The sequence below is a fragment of the Ovis canadensis genome, chromosome 2 (assembly GCF_042477335.2).
Source record: "Ovis canadensis isolate MfBH-ARS-UI-01 breed Bighorn chromosome 2, ARS-UI_OviCan_v2, whole genome shotgun sequence".
NCBI classification, from domain to species: Eukaryota; Metazoa; Chordata; class Mammalia; order Artiodactyla; family Bovidae; genus Ovis; species Ovis canadensis.
Window position 1 is genome coordinate 123,220,524 of NC_091246.1, and position 16,825 is coordinate 123,237,348.

The 16,825-nt window shown below is 46.9% G+C and overlaps 1 protein-coding gene and 1 long non-coding RNA gene across 2 annotated transcripts in view; one reads left to right on the forward strand and one right to left on the reverse strand.

Annotated features, from left to right (window-relative positions):
* MYO7B (myosin VIIB) overlaps positions 1-16,825 on the reverse strand; it is a 97,419-nt gene that overhangs the window by 50,818 nt on the left and 29,776 nt on the right. The window contains exons 6-10 of the mRNA XM_069576870.1: positions 8,459-8,580; positions 7,333-7,475; positions 5,028-5,141; positions 3,587-3,740; positions 732-808 (exon numbers count right to left, since the gene is read on the reverse strand). Of these exons, the coding sequence (XP_069432971.1) occupies positions 732-808; positions 3,587-3,740; positions 5,028-5,141; positions 7,333-7,475; positions 8,459-8,580 (610 nt within the window). The remainder of the gene's footprint in view (positions 1-731; positions 809-3,586; positions 3,741-5,027; positions 5,142-7,332; positions 7,476-8,458; positions 8,581-16,825) is intronic.
* On the forward strand, positions 600-16,314 carry LOC138433745 (uncharacterized). Its single transcript, XR_011254452.1, has 4 exons — positions 600-1,004; positions 6,254-6,397; positions 8,386-8,598; positions 15,673-16,314. It is a non-coding gene; the product is annotated as an uncharacterized lncRNA (long non-coding RNA).

The window sequence follows — 16,825 nt, forward strand, 5'->3', positions numbered from 1 at the left end:
TGTCCCTCACTGGAGAACTAAGACCCCACACGCCGTGTGAAAGTGAAAGCGTCAGTCTCTCAGCCAGCTAACTCTTTGCAACCCCGTGGAGGGTAACCCACCAGGCTCTTGTGCCCATGGAATTCTCTAGGCAAGAATACTGGAGTAGGCTCCCATTTTCATCCCCAGGGGATCTTCCTGACCCAGAGATTGAACCTGAGTTTCCTGCTTTGCAAGTTATATAAAAAGTACAAGTATCAGCGGTCACAGCCTAAATGCCTACAGGGCCAGCAGTGTGGCAAAGCCAAAAAACAACAAATATAACACACAGGGGGAATGGTCTGAGTACATTCCATCAGCCCAGAAGAGCACAACTCATGGAGAGGCCCTGGGGACCAGGATATGGGGCGAGGATGTCTTGCTGTAAAGGCCTCAGATTGGTTGAGTGGGGACAACCTGGGGAATGAGTAGGGTATAAAGTTGAGCAAAGGCTCTGGAAGAGCAAAAAGGTCAGGGAAAGGGCAAGAAACACATGTTCAAGCCAAAGGGATCAGTTCCGGGACTTTGTTAATGATTAGCTCCACGGGCCTGATTCCCACATCTAGGGCCTGCAGGGCTCCACAGGGGAGTTGGAGGGGAGAGGGTGAGCCAGAACCTGGGAGGCAGGAACTGGAGACTGGGAAGGGCTGCCAGCCCAGGCCCTGGGGCTGCTCACAAAAAAAGGAGGCTGGCGGACAGAAGAGCAGAGTTACCTCTAGTAACTTCATCACGGTGGGAAAGGCGGGGGTCTCCATCACGTCACAGGAGTCCAGGTTCTCAAAGACCGCAGCTGCAGAGAGAAGCAATGGTCCTGAGAGGCAAAGTGGCCTGAAGGCACGGGACAGAGGCCCCGGGAGGCTGTCCCAGACGCGTGGCTCAGAGGCAGCCATCCCTGGGCGCCGGGCACCGCCTCTCCCAGGCCCGCTCTGAGCGCCGGGGCCTCTCTGGGGACTATCAACACTGTGCTTCTAACCACTGTTCACAGGGTATGTCCCCCGCTGCCCAGACTGAGATCCTGACTCAAAGGGGAGTCTGACACTGTTGGAGGGAGAAGTCTGGTGCCGGTGGGGCGGGTGAGGTCTATCAAGGGAGAGGAAGGCCCGTTGGTCTCCTTCCGTCCACTCTGCTGTCCTTGGAAACCTAGGTGTCCTCATTCATTCAGCAAAGGATGAAGCAGGGCCCAGCTCCGCGGCAAGTCTCCAGACCCAGCTCCTGGTTCAATCCCTCCCCTTTGAGTCCCTCCCTTTAGGGCCGCTGAGCTGCAGGGAGGGAAGAAAGCTGTTTCTGTCATTTCTTTTCTTCTTTAGACTTAAAAATTGTAAACTAACCAGTATGGATAAGAAATGCATAAAACCCAAATGTATGTTATAATGGATAATTATTATGTCAACATTGTAAAGCAACCGCTAAAGCCAAACCCAGAGCTTCACAAACAGCCGGGGCCTCCCACGACCTTTCCGGCTCAGACCAGTTCCTCTACCGAAGGCGGTATTCTCCTGACCACCACAGAAACCACTTCCTTGGTTTTTGCTTATCTTTTTACTACCTATATGTTAATCCCTGTTGCTGTTCAGTTGTTCAGTTGAGTCTGACTGTGACCCCATGGACTACAACATGCCAGGCCTCCTTGTCCCTCACTGATTTAACCACTAAGCTGCATTTAATTTTACCCGTTTACTTGTGTGTCATCTAACTACCTGCGTTCCCTTGTAGCATTTAATTTTTTAAAAAAATGTTTCTTTATCTACTTTTTGCTGCGCCGGGTCTTGGGCGCTGCACTGGCTCTCTTTCTAATTGCAGGGAGGGGAGGCTACTCTCTAGTTGCAGGGCGTGGCTTCTCTTGCTGCGGTTCCTGGGCTTTAGGGCACAGGCTAGACAGTTGTAGCTTAGTTGCCCCGCAGCATGTGGGATCTTCCCAGATCAGGGATCGAACCCACGTCTCCTGCTTTGGCAGGCAGATTCTTTACGGCTGAGCCACCAGCGAAGCCCTGTAGCATTTAATTTTATCTGTGTTTAAATTGTGTGTGTGAGCTCTCTGCATTCTTCTGCCTGGTTTCATTTCCTCAACGTCCCATTTGATGGTGTTCCATGTCCTGATGCCCCCTGCTTGTCAGCACCCACTGTTTACCAGCAGAAGTGCCGTTTGGTCAGCCAGCTACAGCTTGCTGGAGTAGATTTCCTTATATGATCTGAGACAGTGGTTCTTGTTTTCTACATGAATACCCAGTCGCTCTGGAACAGTTCATTGAAAAGTCTGTCTTTTCCCCACTGCTGTGTGAGTCGGTGTCTTTCATTGGATCTAGAGCCAGCCATAATCTTCAAGTGCTTCAGTCCCAACCCTCTCTTTCCCTTTAGAACTCTGATTGAATGTGTTCTACATCCTCTCACTCTATCTTTGAGGGCTCCTAATCCGTCTTTTACTCTTTCCACCTTTTAAAAAATATTTGCTTGTTTATTATTTGGCTGCGTTGGGTCTTTGTTGCAGCATTCGGGTCCTTTAGTTGCGGCATGTGAGATCTAGTTCTCTGACCCAGGATCGAACCTGGAAACCCTGGATTGGTAACGTGGAGTCTTAGCCACTGGACCTCTAGGGAAGTTCCAGTTTTCCATCTTTTTTCTTTTTCCATGCTGCACACACAGTTTCTCTTTCCCTTTAGAACTCTAATTAAATGTATACTATATCTTCTCACTGTTATCTTCTAGGTCTCCTATTTTGTCTTTTATATTTTCCATCTTTTTTGTCTTTCTGTGCTGTACACACAGTTTTTTTTCTGACTTTTTCTCCTTTTTCACATTATAAAACTGGAGGTTAAACTCATCCATAGAGTTCATTTTGGTTTTAACTTTTTTAACTTTAGAATTTTGATGTGGTTCACTTTAAAATCTGTTATGTCACTTTTTTATACTTTCCAGTTCCCTGTCTAAACTTTCAAGCTTGGCTTTTTCTTTCTTGAATATAACAAGCATAGGTACTTTGTGGTCTGTGCTCAGGTATCCCAATCTCTGAAGCCTTTGTGGCTCTGTTTTTATTGTCTATTATGAGTGCTGGTCCTTGCTCATAATATCTCATTTCCTTGTTCCTATTTATTTTTGGATGCATGCTGGATGTTGTGTTTGAAACTGTTTAAAGGAATAATTTGTAATCTAAGTTGATGTTGCTTTCTTCCAGAGAGGATGGTCAGTAATTGCTGTCAGGCGCTTGGGGCACTAACAGAACAGTCCCGGACCCTTGAGTCTCCAGACCAACTGGATGTTTAGAAATGGCTTGCAAGTTCATGCCTGGCTTTGCTTACTCAAAGTTCGTGCAAGGCTTTGTTTACCCTTTGGGTTTCCAGCCAAAAGTTGGGGATGATTGATCAATGTCTTCACCTTTGGAGGGCCCTAAACTTTGGCATCTTCCCCCTAACTCCACAAGACCTCCAAAATTACGGCTAAAATTCCTAATGTACCTTTCCAACACATTGTGACTTTGATGGGCCCTTTGGATGCGATCCCACAGGGATTTCTTCCTCCTCTAGTCCCCATTCTTCCTCCCCAGGGGGTGTACTTTGGGTGGAAACAGCATTACCCATGAACTCCACATTCCCCAGGTGGAGAATAGTGGCCAGCAGCTTGCTGAGGTCCCAGTTCTCAGAGTCAGAGAACATGAGTATCTTCATGGCCGAGCGGACATGGGCATAGTCCTTGGCGTCATTGAGCCCCTCACAGGAAGTACAGTTCCCCTGAAAGATTGAACACATCAGCTTTTGGGGGCCTTCTCCATTGTAAGGCCAGCAAGGCAAGGATATATCAGGGACTCAGCCAGAGGCCCCTAGTAAGTGATACTTCACTGGCTCTGGGTGGATGCCATGGGACCACCTGGAGGACCAAGCTTATAAAATACACAAAGGTATTTCCAAAGACAGGATTATGGTGAGGTACTTACTGGGAGTTCATTAATGGAGAGAGCTGGCCCTGCTCTGCGTGCCGCTGCATCCAGGAGAGGGGGCAGAAAGATTATGTCATAGGCTTTTACAGATGCTGAGACAAAAGGGGGCTTGGCCAGCCCTCCTGGAAACCGGGGAAAGGCTTCCTGGAGGAGGCACCTGAGCTGGTTCCACAGGTTGAGCTTTATAGCGGCACAGGGTTTTGGCAGGTATCAGCTTGAGTTAGGCTGTGAGATGAGAGGCAGGAAGGTTGCAAAGAGGCTGGGGTCATGTGGAGGAAGAGAGGTTGGCAGATGGTGGGATCTGGAGGGACTTGGAAACCTTGCCAAGGAGCCACAAGGAACTTCCAAAGAGCTGTGACCAGGAATATGGTCTGTCAGGCGCCCTGTATGGGAGATCTGTGGGGTGGATGATAGATTCAGGCTCAAGTCTGGGGAGAGGGGGCACTCAGTAGGAAAGCAGCACCATGGTCTAGGCAAGAGATGATGAAGGCCTCAGGCAGAGACAGGCGAGACAGGGGCTAGGCACGAGAGAGCGTCAAGAGGCGGATCTCATTCATTCTCTTGTCAACAGTGCAAGCCCAACTTGTGAGGCTGCTTGTATGGCAATGCTCCGGGCATGGGGACACAACCGAGCAAGGCCTCTGCTCTCCTGGAGTTCAAGTTCTAGGGGCACCTAGGAGGACGGTGACTGGGATGAAATGAGGGGCGAGCTACGGGGTGGCCAGGAGCCTTCTGTCCATTAGGACCAAAGGAAGGTGAGGCTTGTGGGGCAGGACTACAGGCTCTGCAGAAAACAAGGAAGCGCACGCGCAAGGGTAGGACTCTCATGGCCAGGAGTAATCCTCTGCTGGTTGTAAAGTGGATGCCAAACACAGAAGGGTGGAGTGGAGAAGGGGAAAGGGAGCCCCCAGTCCCTGCCCAGGGTCTGGGCTTTTATGAGGCTGTAAACCAGTGTTGAGCAAGAACTGGCCCTTCTTACTTCCTCATTGTAAGAGGCAGGGCAGGGAGAGGTGGGATGGGGAGGAGGGGAGGGGCAGGAAGGGAGAGGGGAGGAGGGTCGGGGAGGGGGCGGAGGCCTCACCATGGTGAGGTAGTGGTACTCCGAGGGCGTCCCCAGGCCCAGCAGCTTCTTCTCCTCGGCGCTCATCCCCATGAGCATGCAATAGAAGATGTGGTAGTTCCGCTCCTCCGGGGCCTGGCAGGGAGGGAGTTCCAGGAGCTCGTAAGCAGCTTCCCTGAGGCTCCGGGTCCTCAGAACTGTCTCCTGGCCCCAGCCCTGTCCCAGTCTCCCTGCTCCCCAGCCAGTAGAGCTCGGCATTGACCCAAGGGATGAGCACGCCTGGTCGCTGGCCTCACCCACGGCCAGTTCATCCTGACAGCTCCGTGCAGAGCGTCACTCCCTGGCACTTCCCTGTAGCCTGACTGCCCCCGCAGTCCAGAGTCATAGGCAAAGCAAGGTGTCAGGATTCACATCCAGGCTCTCTGACTCAGAATTCCCAGCTCTACAGTCTAGGGAAAGCCTTCCCTGGTGGCTCAGTGGCAAAAGAATCCATCTGCTAATGCAAGAGATGTGGGAGACACAGATTTGATCCTGCAGGAAGATCCCCTAGAGAAGGAAATGGCAACCCACTCAGTATTCTTGCTGGGGAAATCCCATGGACAGAGGAGCCTCGTGGGGTCGACTTAGCAACTGAGCAACAATAACAGCAACGAAGGCTTCCTATCAGCTCGTGACCCCTGGGGACCTGACTTCCACAGGTTTACCTAGCTGGGTCTTCTGCATTTTTAAACATTATTTATGAGCACATCTCTGTGCTCATAAATTCAGGCAATTCCAAGTATAGAGTGTTAAAGGGGGAGTTCCTCTTCCCCCTGCCTTCCCACTCCTCAAACGACCTCTTCTTCCTCAGAACCATCAGATGTCCTTTCTACACATCACTGGTACATTTACTGAGAACCATCAGATGTCCTTTCTATACATCACTGGTACATTTACTGAGAGTGCACGCATGCTCCATTGCTTCAGTCGTGTCCACCTCTGCGATCCCACTTACATGCCCCCCAAAAATTTTTGACGTGGACTGTTTTAAAAATATTGAATTTGTTACAATATCGCTTCTGTTATATGTTTTCTGGCCCCGAGGCATGTGGGATCTAAGCTCTCTGACCTGGGATCAAACCTGCATGCCCTGTATTGGAAGATGAAGTCCCAATCTCTGGACCACAAGGGAAGTCCCTTCCCCAACCCCCATCCCCACAAAATTTTTAATCTTATCATGGATCGGACTTGTCTCTGATCTGCTTTAGAAGTCTCCTGTTCATTCTGGGATGCCTCTATGAGGACCAAGTTCTATGAATTCACCAACCACTATGTGAAGAACTATAAGCTTCTGGAAAGGGCAAACTTTGGAGTCAGAGAGATTCTACCTTCTACTACCTTCTGGGACCTAGGTAAGTAACCCTGGACTTGGTTTCCTCATCCATACAATGGGGACAAAGAGACCTGTCTCCGTGGTTGTTGTGAAGATCTAATGAGATAACATGGGGGAAACACCTGGCATCAGGCAGGGGTCACTAAAGGTGAGCTTCCTTCTTCAGCTTGCGACAGTGTCCAGGTGTCTGTTCTCATACACATCTCCAGCCCCTTCAGTGGCATGGCCCCATTCTGAAACTTCATGAGCACGCACGCACGCGTGTTAGGGGTTATACCGTTACATGAGAGGAGTATCCTACCCTCAACAAGGCTCTGTTAACTCTGCTGATGTGGCTGTCATGCTTTGGGGTCTTTGTCAGCCAGGACTGTCTACTTGATCTGTGGGGCACAGTGCAAACTGAAAACATGGAGAGTCTCTCTAAAAAGTTATTAAGAATTTCAAGATGGTGGCAACAGAGCACTAAACCAAATGTGGGGCCCTTGTGAGTACGAGGCCCCACGTGACGACACAAACCATATGCCACCTCACTTCCTGGCCAGGGGGTCTTCTGGACAGTGTCATCTAGGTCCTTCTGACAGGGCCCCCAATGCATCTGAAGAAACACCCACCCCCAGTTGAGGACTTACCTGGCCTCAGAATTAATTCTAATAGAGGTGAGGAGTAGTAAGCACCAAATAATGAAAACAATTATATAGATGGAAAATTCAAAACAGAAAGCCCTATCATTTCCTTGAATATTGGGGAAGAACCATCATTGCCCAATTCTAGGGGTCCCTGGCCCATCTCAGGCCAGGGTTCGATGGCAGTGAGACAAGGCCTGTGGGGGTCCCGGGAGGAGGGAGAGAGGTATGGAGAGCGACGGAAAGGAACTCTCTTGGAAGCCTCCCCAATCCCCGGACTCCCATCCTGGGGCAAGGGGAGGTTCCCCAGGACCAGGGTAGTAGGCCTTACCTGCCGGCAGACCCGGGATTTCTCCAGGAGAAACTGCTCGATGCGCGCCCCCTCGATCACCCCACTGGAGTTGAAGTAGATGTCAATGTACTTCCCGAAGCGGCTTGAGTTGTCATTTCGGATTGTCTTGGCATTTCCAAAGGCTACGGGCCAGAGGATGATGCCCACGATGGGAGCAGAGAATAGAAATTTTACTTTTAGTGAGATTTTCTGGGAAGGTTTCTCAAAGGAGGTAGCTAAGTCCAGAACTGAAGGATGGGTAGGCTCACACCAGACAGCAGTGGCGGCCAAGGGTTTGCTAAGAGGAAGTCAAGTGCAGCTAAAGGTTAGGAGGTCAGAAAGCATGAAGTGTGCTTTCAGGAAGGGAAATTCGGCTGCACCATAGGATACAGGAGAAAAGCAGAGGAAGACGGATGGAACCATTCCCAGGTGGGGCCAAGTAGCGAAGAACCTTGAACGTGAAGCTAAGAAGTTCGGAATTAGTCCCGGGGCAATGAGGGAAGCAGAAAGCCTCCTTAGGAAGTTTGGGTGCATTTGAGAAAGATTGCTCAGGCTGCGGGGTAGAGACTAGGCCAGAGAGGGCTGGCTTGCAAGGAGAGTGACAAGAGCTGGCATAAGCCCGGGCATGGAGGTTAGCCCAGATGGCATTTGGGTTGCAGTATGGCCTGGAGTGCATTCCATAGAGCTGTTTGATGATGTGGCTGCATAAAGAAAGATCCTTTTGTGCACACATCCTCACTTGTACGGTAAATGAAAAAAATTGAGGGTCTGGCTACTTTTACTAGCATAATACATTTGGGATCCTTCTGTGTATCAATAATCCAATCCCAGAATTTCCCAAATTGATTTTATCTTGGATTCTTTTCTAAAGGAACGCTTAAGATCCCGTGTATGGAAAACACACCTGTGAAAGCTAATCAGGTCATCAGTCTTTCTTTTCTGTGCTTCCTGGCAGCCGCCACACTGCCATCCACCCCATCCTTGTCTTTCGTGTCCTGGGGAATCCTGAGAAGTTGCTGAAAGTTTATGGCTTACCCTATCCTTCTTCCCCAGGAGCACCGCCTGGCAGGAAGTCACCAGCCTGCAGAGCCTGGGAAGGAGGCTGGTCTGGTGGGTGGCTGCTTACCTTCCAGGATGGGGTTGGCTTCCAGGACCTGCTGCTCAATCCACGAATGCTGGCCGCTGATGGTGGCCAGGAACTGCAGGATGAGCTTGGTGGTCTCTGTTTTCCCTGCCCCAGACTCGCCACTGCAAAGAGGCGTACAGGTACGTCAGTCAATGAAACAACTATTTTTCACCATCTCTTGACTCTCCTGCAAACCCACCACAGGTCCACTTTCTGGGCCATTCTGAACAAAGACGCTCTCTCCCTGTGAAGAGGTCGCACTGCATTCGCCCTGACATCCCCTGCTAACTTTGTGCTAGTCATTGGTGTGTTCATCTTTTCTTCTCTGCTCAGCTGCACAGTCCTGCTCATATCTGGTTCATCCCAGGGTCACTGGCTCAGTGTTCAGTCACCGTAGATGAATGAATGAGACTGGGTGATGCCCATGCCCTGATGTAACATTGTCACTGTGAGCAGCAAGCCCATGCTGGACAGGAGGGAAATGGTGTCAGTCCTTTGGGAAAGCAACCTGGCATAGTTGCAAGCCCCTTCAAAATTATCCTGCCTTTAGTCTAAAGAGTTACCTTTTTGTTGACAAATTTAGTTTCCCTTAAACCTAGACATAATAAAAGTATTATATAATGTTGATAACTTAAGACATGTCTTAATTAGATTAGCAAACAATTATATTTAAGTTATATTTATATTTAAATAAATGTTATATTTAATATTGATTTTTTCTTTTTTAGTTCACATGAGTTTGAATTTAAATAGAGCTCATTAACTTCATATTATCTAAAAACAAAGCTGGTATATTGACGGCAGCACTGCCAGATGTTGAGGGTCTCAGGTAAAAGATGGAATTTGCCCCAGGTTTTTGTTGAAGGGGACCTGGGGGAGTCCCTGCTTGGAGTTTCCTGGAATAGGTTTTCCTTCAACATCAAATTTAGACTTACAGTCTTTGGCCCAATGTATTTCTCTACGGCAGCGAGGGCAGGTTTTGGGAGGTTTTTTATTTTTATTTTTTCCTTTTTTTTTTTAGCTTTCTTAGGGCAATCCCTTTTTAAATGGTTCTTATTTCCACATGTAAAGCATCCTTTAAAAAATTATATTTTTAATAGAACAATCTGTTATTATAATCTAAAATAATCTCTTAAGATTGGGATAACTTAAATTTCTACAGTTGTACTAAACTAAATAATAAAAGTTTATTGAATAGCTAGGTCATTTCCAAATAAAATAAGATTTTAAAACATTAATTACTAAACATTAACTTCCTCTTACAAAAAGTTTTTCTTACAGAAAAACTAAAGAGATTTTAAACTATTAATAAATATATTATATAATGTATAATATATTGATATATAACTATATATATTTATATATAATAAATATATTATAATATGATATAATAAATGTATATTATAATATGATATAATAAATATATTCACCAATCTATAAAGTGCTAATATACATGACACTTCATAGTTGCTAAGGAAAAGTAAGATATATGCTTTTAATAAAAAGATATAAGATATGGCAAGCTCAGATATACATTCCACATTTTCCCTGGGGGCCACTGCTCATTTAACAAACAATACAATTATTAAAATAACTTGGAAAAATGACGAGCCTATTTGGACAGAGCAATGGCCCCTCATGAAAGAGAAATTACAGGTGGAGAAGGCAATGGCACCCCACTCCAGTACTCTTGCCTGGAAAATCCCATGGACAGAGGAGCCTGGTGGGCTGCAGTCCATGGGGTCGCGAAGAGTCAGACACGACTGAGCGACTTCACTTTCACTTTCATTTAGTCTAAAGAAAGAATCTTAAAATCAGAAAAAGCTTTCTCCACAAATGCTTCCTGCTCTTTAAAGCATTTTTTTTTTGTCATTGCAATTGTGGAACATTGGAAGTAACATAAATGTGGGAAATTATGGTCCATCTAGTCAGAGAATATTGCGCAGCCCCTTAATCCAGGTCTGCACAGAGCAGGAACATGAGCAATGCTTACTAGTTAGGCGAAGTGGCAAATGTAGGTACTGTTAAGTAAAGTTTACCCAAGAAAGCTGCAGATGGTGACTCCAGCCATGAAATTAAAAGACGCTTGCTACTTGGAAGGAAAGTTATGACCAGCCTAGACAGCATATTAAAAAGCAGAGACATTACTTTGGCAACAAAGGTCCATCTAGTCAAGGCTATGATTATTCCAGTGGTCATGTATGGATGTGAGAGTTGGGCTCTAAAGAAAGCTGAGCGCCGAAGAATTGATGCTTTTGAACTATGGTGTTGGAGAAGACTCTTGAGAGTCCCTTGGACTACAAGGAGATCCAATCAGTCCATCCTAAAGGAGATCAGTCCTGGGTGTTCATTGGAAGGTCTGATGTTGAAGCTGAAATTCCAATACTTTGGCCACCTCATGTGAGGAGCTGACTCATTTGAAAAGACCCTGATTCTGGGAAAGATTGAGGGCAGGAGGAGAAGGGGATGACAGAGGATGAGATGGTTGGATGGCACCACCAACTCAATGGACATGGGTTTGGGTGGACTCCAGGAGTTGGTGATGGACAGGGAGGCCTGGCATGCTGCGGTTCATGGGGTCACAAAGAGTCAGACACGACTGAGCAACTGAACTGAATTGAACTGATCCAAGAGAGTGGAGGAAGACTTTTCTTCCAGAAATGTCTAGCAATTTTTTTCTGAGGATATTTATTTTTCTGAAAATTTTGGAAATCTTCATGGCGAATATATATATTAATTTAATAATAGTGAAATATGAAAAACAGTTTTAAATATTACTTATGGTCATGGACTAGCCAAGATGGTGATGTATAAAGACCCAGAGCCCACCTCCTCCCATGGGCACATCAAAGTTACAGCTATTTACAGAGAAATTATTGATGACAAAAAATAACACGTAAAGAAAGAACCATAGCACAGGGAACTTTACTCAGTATTCTATGATAACCTATATGAGAAAAGAATCTGAAAAAGAATGGAGATATATATATATATATATATGAATTACTTTGCTATATACCTGGAACTAACACAACACTGTAAGTCAGCTATACTCCAAGAAAGTTAAAAAACCAAAAACAACAGCAACAAAAAACCAAACAAAAGATGTTTACTTCATTGTCTCAGGGCTAAATGTTAAACGGCGTCATGTTTAAAGGATAAAATATATTTAATTCACAGTCAAAAGATATCAACTTAAACAAATAAAAACAACAGCCAAAAAGAAGGAACCACAAGGAGACAGTCGGAGGAGGAGCAGAGATGTGGTATAGTCGAGACACAGACCCCCGGTAGGTGACCCACAGATGCGAGAAGAAGCACAACCACACAGGTTCTCCCCAAGGAGTGGGGAAGCTTTGAGGGTCAGCCAGAGGGCTGTGGGAAATGGAGAGTCCACTTGTAAATGGTGTACATAAAATCTCACATGCTCCAGGACCCAGGGCAGAAGCAGTGGTCTGAAAGGAGCCTGGGTCAGACCTGCCTGCTGATCCTAGTGAGTCTCCTGGAGACGAGAGGCAACCGCAGCTCGCCCTGGGACACAGACACTGGGGCAGCCTTTTTGTGGAGCTTGTTGCTCCTGGACCCTGGTGCTCACGAGTGCCAGTGTGGAATCCCCCCTCTAGCTTATTCAGCCTGGATTCAGCCCTGCCCACCAGCCTGTTGGTCCCAGTACTGGGACACCACATGCCAAGCAATGAGCAGGGCCAGGACACAGCTCCACCCATAGCAGGCCTGCTGCCTTAAGGGCCCCAGAGCGCACCGTTGGACAGGACCTGGCTCTGTCCACTAGAGGACCCAGAACACAGCCTCACCCACCAGTGAGCTGGCACTACCCTCAGAACCCCCTGGACTCCAGTCCCCACCCGCAATCAGGCCAACACCAACCTTGAAAACCCCTGGACCCTGCCTACCAGCAGGTTGACACCAGCGCTGAGACAGCTTGGAAGCCCAGCTCTGCCCACTGTGAGCCAGCATTTGCTCCAGGACACCCCAAGGCACAGCCCTGCTCGCCAACAGGCCAAAGCTGGATTTGGGACATGCCAGACCCTGCAGCTAGCCACTTCAGGGGCTGGCCCCGCCCATCAGCGGGCCAACACTGGGTCTGGGATTCCCAGGCCTGCCACCACGCATTCCAGAACCCTGCCCTGCTCACCACTAACCCCAGGACCCCTCAGGGTCCCGCAGCCTGCAGCCTGTGATAAGGCCTCACCAGCTGTCAGTAGCCTTCATTTGAGGCAGGGCCTGGCAGCAAACTGGACCAGGGCCCAGTTACACCTACTAGACTACCTTCGGTAGTCAGCCCACCACAGTGGATGACCCAAGCCGCTCACACAAGGGGTACCGCCAGAGCGTAGAGCTCTGGTGATCAGAGGGGAGTATGCTGTCTCCTAAAAAGGCCTCTCATGCGAAGAGTTGACTCATTGGAAAAGACTCTGATGCTGGGAGGGATTGGGGGCAGGAGGAGAAAGGGACGACAGAGGATGAGATGGCTAGATGGCATCACTGACTCGATGGACGTGAGTCTGAGTGAACTCCGGGAGTTGGTGATGGACAGGGAGGCCTGGCGTGCTGCGATTCATGGGGTCGCAAAGAGTCAGACACCACTGACGGACTGAACCGAACTGAAAAAGGCCTCTTCTCCAAAGTCAGGAATTGTAACCAACCTAACAGATACATAGAAATAAAAGTATCAAATTAGGCAAAAGGAGGCAGCAGAGGAATGCGTTCCAAACAGAAGAACAAGGAAAAATTCCAGAGGAGCTAAGTGAAGTGGGTACAAATATCTGCCTGAGACCCAGCTCAAGGCAATAATTGTAAAGATGCTCAAAGAACTCAGAAAAATGCATGAAGACAGTAAGAAGTTTAACAGAGAGTTAGAGTATATAAAGAAGAACCAAACAGAGCTGAGGAATACAATAACCAAATTGAAAAATACAAGAGAAGGAAACAGCAGTAGATCAGATGATACAGAGAAATGGATCAGCAAGCTGAAACTGCCGTGGAATTCACTGATGCTCAACAGGAAAAAGAGAATGAAAAGAAATGAGGACAGGTTAAGAGACTCCTGGAACAACATCAAGGATACTAACGTTCACTTTATAGGGGTCCCAGAAGGAGACGAGGGAGAGGAAGGGGGCAGAGAACATATTCGAAGGCATAATAGCTAAAAATTTTCCCAGCCTGAGAAAGGAAACAGACATCCAAGTACAGAAGCACAGAGAGTCCCGATCAAGATCAACCAGTGACGACCCAACCAAAACAAACTGCAAAGCGGCAAAAATTAAAGACAAAGGGAAAATGTTAAAAGCAGCAAGAGAAAAACAGTAAGTGACATACAAGGGAACTCCTAAAAGGCTCTCAGCTGACTTTTCAGCAGAAAGTCTGCAGGCCAGAGGGAGCTGCACAATATATTTAAAATAGTGAAAGGGGAAACATGCAACACAAAATACTCTACCCAGCATCTATCACGCAGAGCACAACAGGATCAATGTACTTAGCACTGCTGGGCGTCCCCAGCATCTATCACGCAAAGCACAACAGGATCAATGTACTTAGCACTGCTGGGCGTCACATGTGAAAGCTGTTAGGAGAGCAAATCCTGAATTCTCATCACAGGGAAAAACAGGTTTTTTTTCCTGTTTCTTTAATTTTGTATCTGTAAAAGATGATGGATGCTCACTAAACTTCTTGTGATAATCATTCCATGACGTATGTCAATTATTTATGCTATACACCTTAAACTTAACTTATAATTAACTGTATGTCAAAACTTAACTTACTGTTAACTGTATGTCGATTTAGATCTCAATAAAACTGGAAGAAAAAAAGCATTAATATATGCTGTAAAATAGTAATCAGAAAGAATACCCAAAACACACACTGTGCTCACACAGAGTTTGGGAAAAAAACAAATAATAAAAAAATAGCCAAAATATTACTACAAAATATAACAAGGAAAAAAGCATTCATAGGAAAAATAGGGCATTACATAATAATAGAAACCATTCCCAGAATATCAATATCACAAATTTGTATGCACCTAAAAACACAGCCTCCAAATACACAAAACCAACTTTGTGGAAACTAAAAGGAGGTTTTAAAACATTTTTTATCAGAAATTTAAAGCATATAAAAAGCACTAATAAACTTAAACTAATAATTATTTATAGACTCTTGAACTACCAGAGAACATATAAATGTCTTGAAGCTCACGTAAAATAATCACACATTTGACCAAGTAATAGGGGTGTAAAAGAAGTCAATGTATTTCAGAGTCAATAACATATAGAAAATATTCATCATAATGTGATTAAATTAGAAATCGAGTTAAAAGGTGGAAGTATTTTATGTTTAGAAATTACAGGCACTCTTCTAAAATATGATGAATTAAAGAGGAAGCCAAAATAAAACTACATGCTTTAAACCTTAACACTAAAATAATTAATCAGTGTAAAGATAAAAATTGCTTAGAATGTTTAAACTGAAAACTATACTTATGTCTGGCACATAGCACACACTCAGGATTGCAGTAATTAACACTATTATTATTATAAAGGGAGAAATGTTGCTTTTATGAACTTTTTAAAATTATGCAGGCTTCCCTGGTGGCTCAGAGGTTAAAGCGTCTGCCTGCAATGCAGGAGACACAGGTTCGATCCCTGGGTCGGGAAGATCCCCTGGAGAAGGAAATGGCAACCCACTCCAGTATTCTTGCCTGGAGAATCCCATGGACAGAGGATTTAAATTATAGAAAGCGTCAAACATTACAAATGAAGGCAGAATGCTGCCTTATGCTGCGAATAAAAGTATGGCCTAGATGCCAGTAAGGCCTGCTGCCTAGCTGGAAATGCAAACTTCAAGGCTCCCTTGCTCTGCTCAGCCAGAATCTGCATTTTCACAAGATCCCCAGGGGACTCCTGCACTTTACAGTCTTCTCAATGAACTCCTAGAGTCCCAGTCCCAGCTGCAACTCCTGACCAGTTTTGATTCCCATTCTGTACCATTTTTTCTCCCACACAGTGCAGGATGCTAGTTCCTCGAGCAGGAATCACACCTGCAGCCCCTGCACGGAAAGCACAAATTCTAAACCGCAGGACTGCCAGGGACATCCCTCTTGTACTACACTGAAGCAAACTCCAGACAAACAAGCTTTCATCTGGAAATATTACGTTTTTAAAAAGTTCTGACCCAAACGTTCCTCTTCCCTGACACAGGTGAAGGAGTGTGTGGCATAAGGGTGACACTTCACACGACGCCCCTGCATGGGAAGATGACTCTGAGGGCGGAGGACTCAGGGCCTCGCCCACGCCCCAGGTGCCCTGGGCTCTTCTGCAGGCACTGCTGTCCGGAGGGTGAGGCTTCCTGGCCAGGCCACCTCTCCGTCTTCTCTTCCAGAGCTCTGGGTTTGCCGCTCCTGCTTGAGAGCTGTATGTCACTAGGAAAGAATATCCACCTTTCTGGTGGGAGGTCTCCCCAGCAGTAAAACAGGAATAGGAGTATCTACTTGAGATAGTTGCTGAGAACCTGAAACAGGGTAACCTGCCCTGGAGGACCTCGTTCTAATCTCTGCTCCAACGGCCCCTCCTCAGAGAGGCCACCCCAATCTGCCCTTCCACCTCGGGCAGTGACCCCATTGCTCTCTTTCCTCTTTCCCTGCAGTGTTTTTCTTCAAAGTTCTTATTAGCTGCCCAAACAATTTGTCTATTTATTGCCTGTCTCCCCTTCTAGATTGTAAGCTCCATGAGGCAGGGATTTCTGTCCCTTTCCTTGGCTGCTGTCTAGCCGTGTTAGGAAAGGGAGGGACACACACGTGGAGAGCAGCAGAATCTCGAATGAATAAACGAATGAAGAGATGGCTTTCCTAGATGACTTTACTTGCCCCAAGCAAGGGGCCCTGGAGCCAAATTCCCTCTCCCCCTTCCTGTCCTGCTCAGCCTCTCTTCCATGAGTGCCGGGAGGGCAGGAGGCAGAGAAGCCAGGCCAGGCAGTGAGTCTCTCTGAGTCAGGATCAGCCTCTGGACTGCAGAGGGACACATCCCTTCTGGGTCCAGCAGCCTGAGAGCCATCCTCTCTGAGATCTGCCTAAAGTTGTTCCATTTTTGTTTTTTATTTTTGGCAGCAGTGTGTGAGATCTTAGTTCCCCAACCGGCAATGGGATCTGAGCCCCCTGCACTAGAAGCAGGAGGTCTTAACCACTGGGCCACCGGGGAAGCCCTCTTGAGGTTTTTGAGGGATCTCCCCTGTTTGATCCTTGCACCCCAAGTGCCTATCCTGGGTCCCATTTCTAAACCAACCCATCCCCACTCTTCCTTCCTTGTTTCAGGAAACATTCACAGAAGGCTGGGGCTGTTCAGGCCCTGATAATAG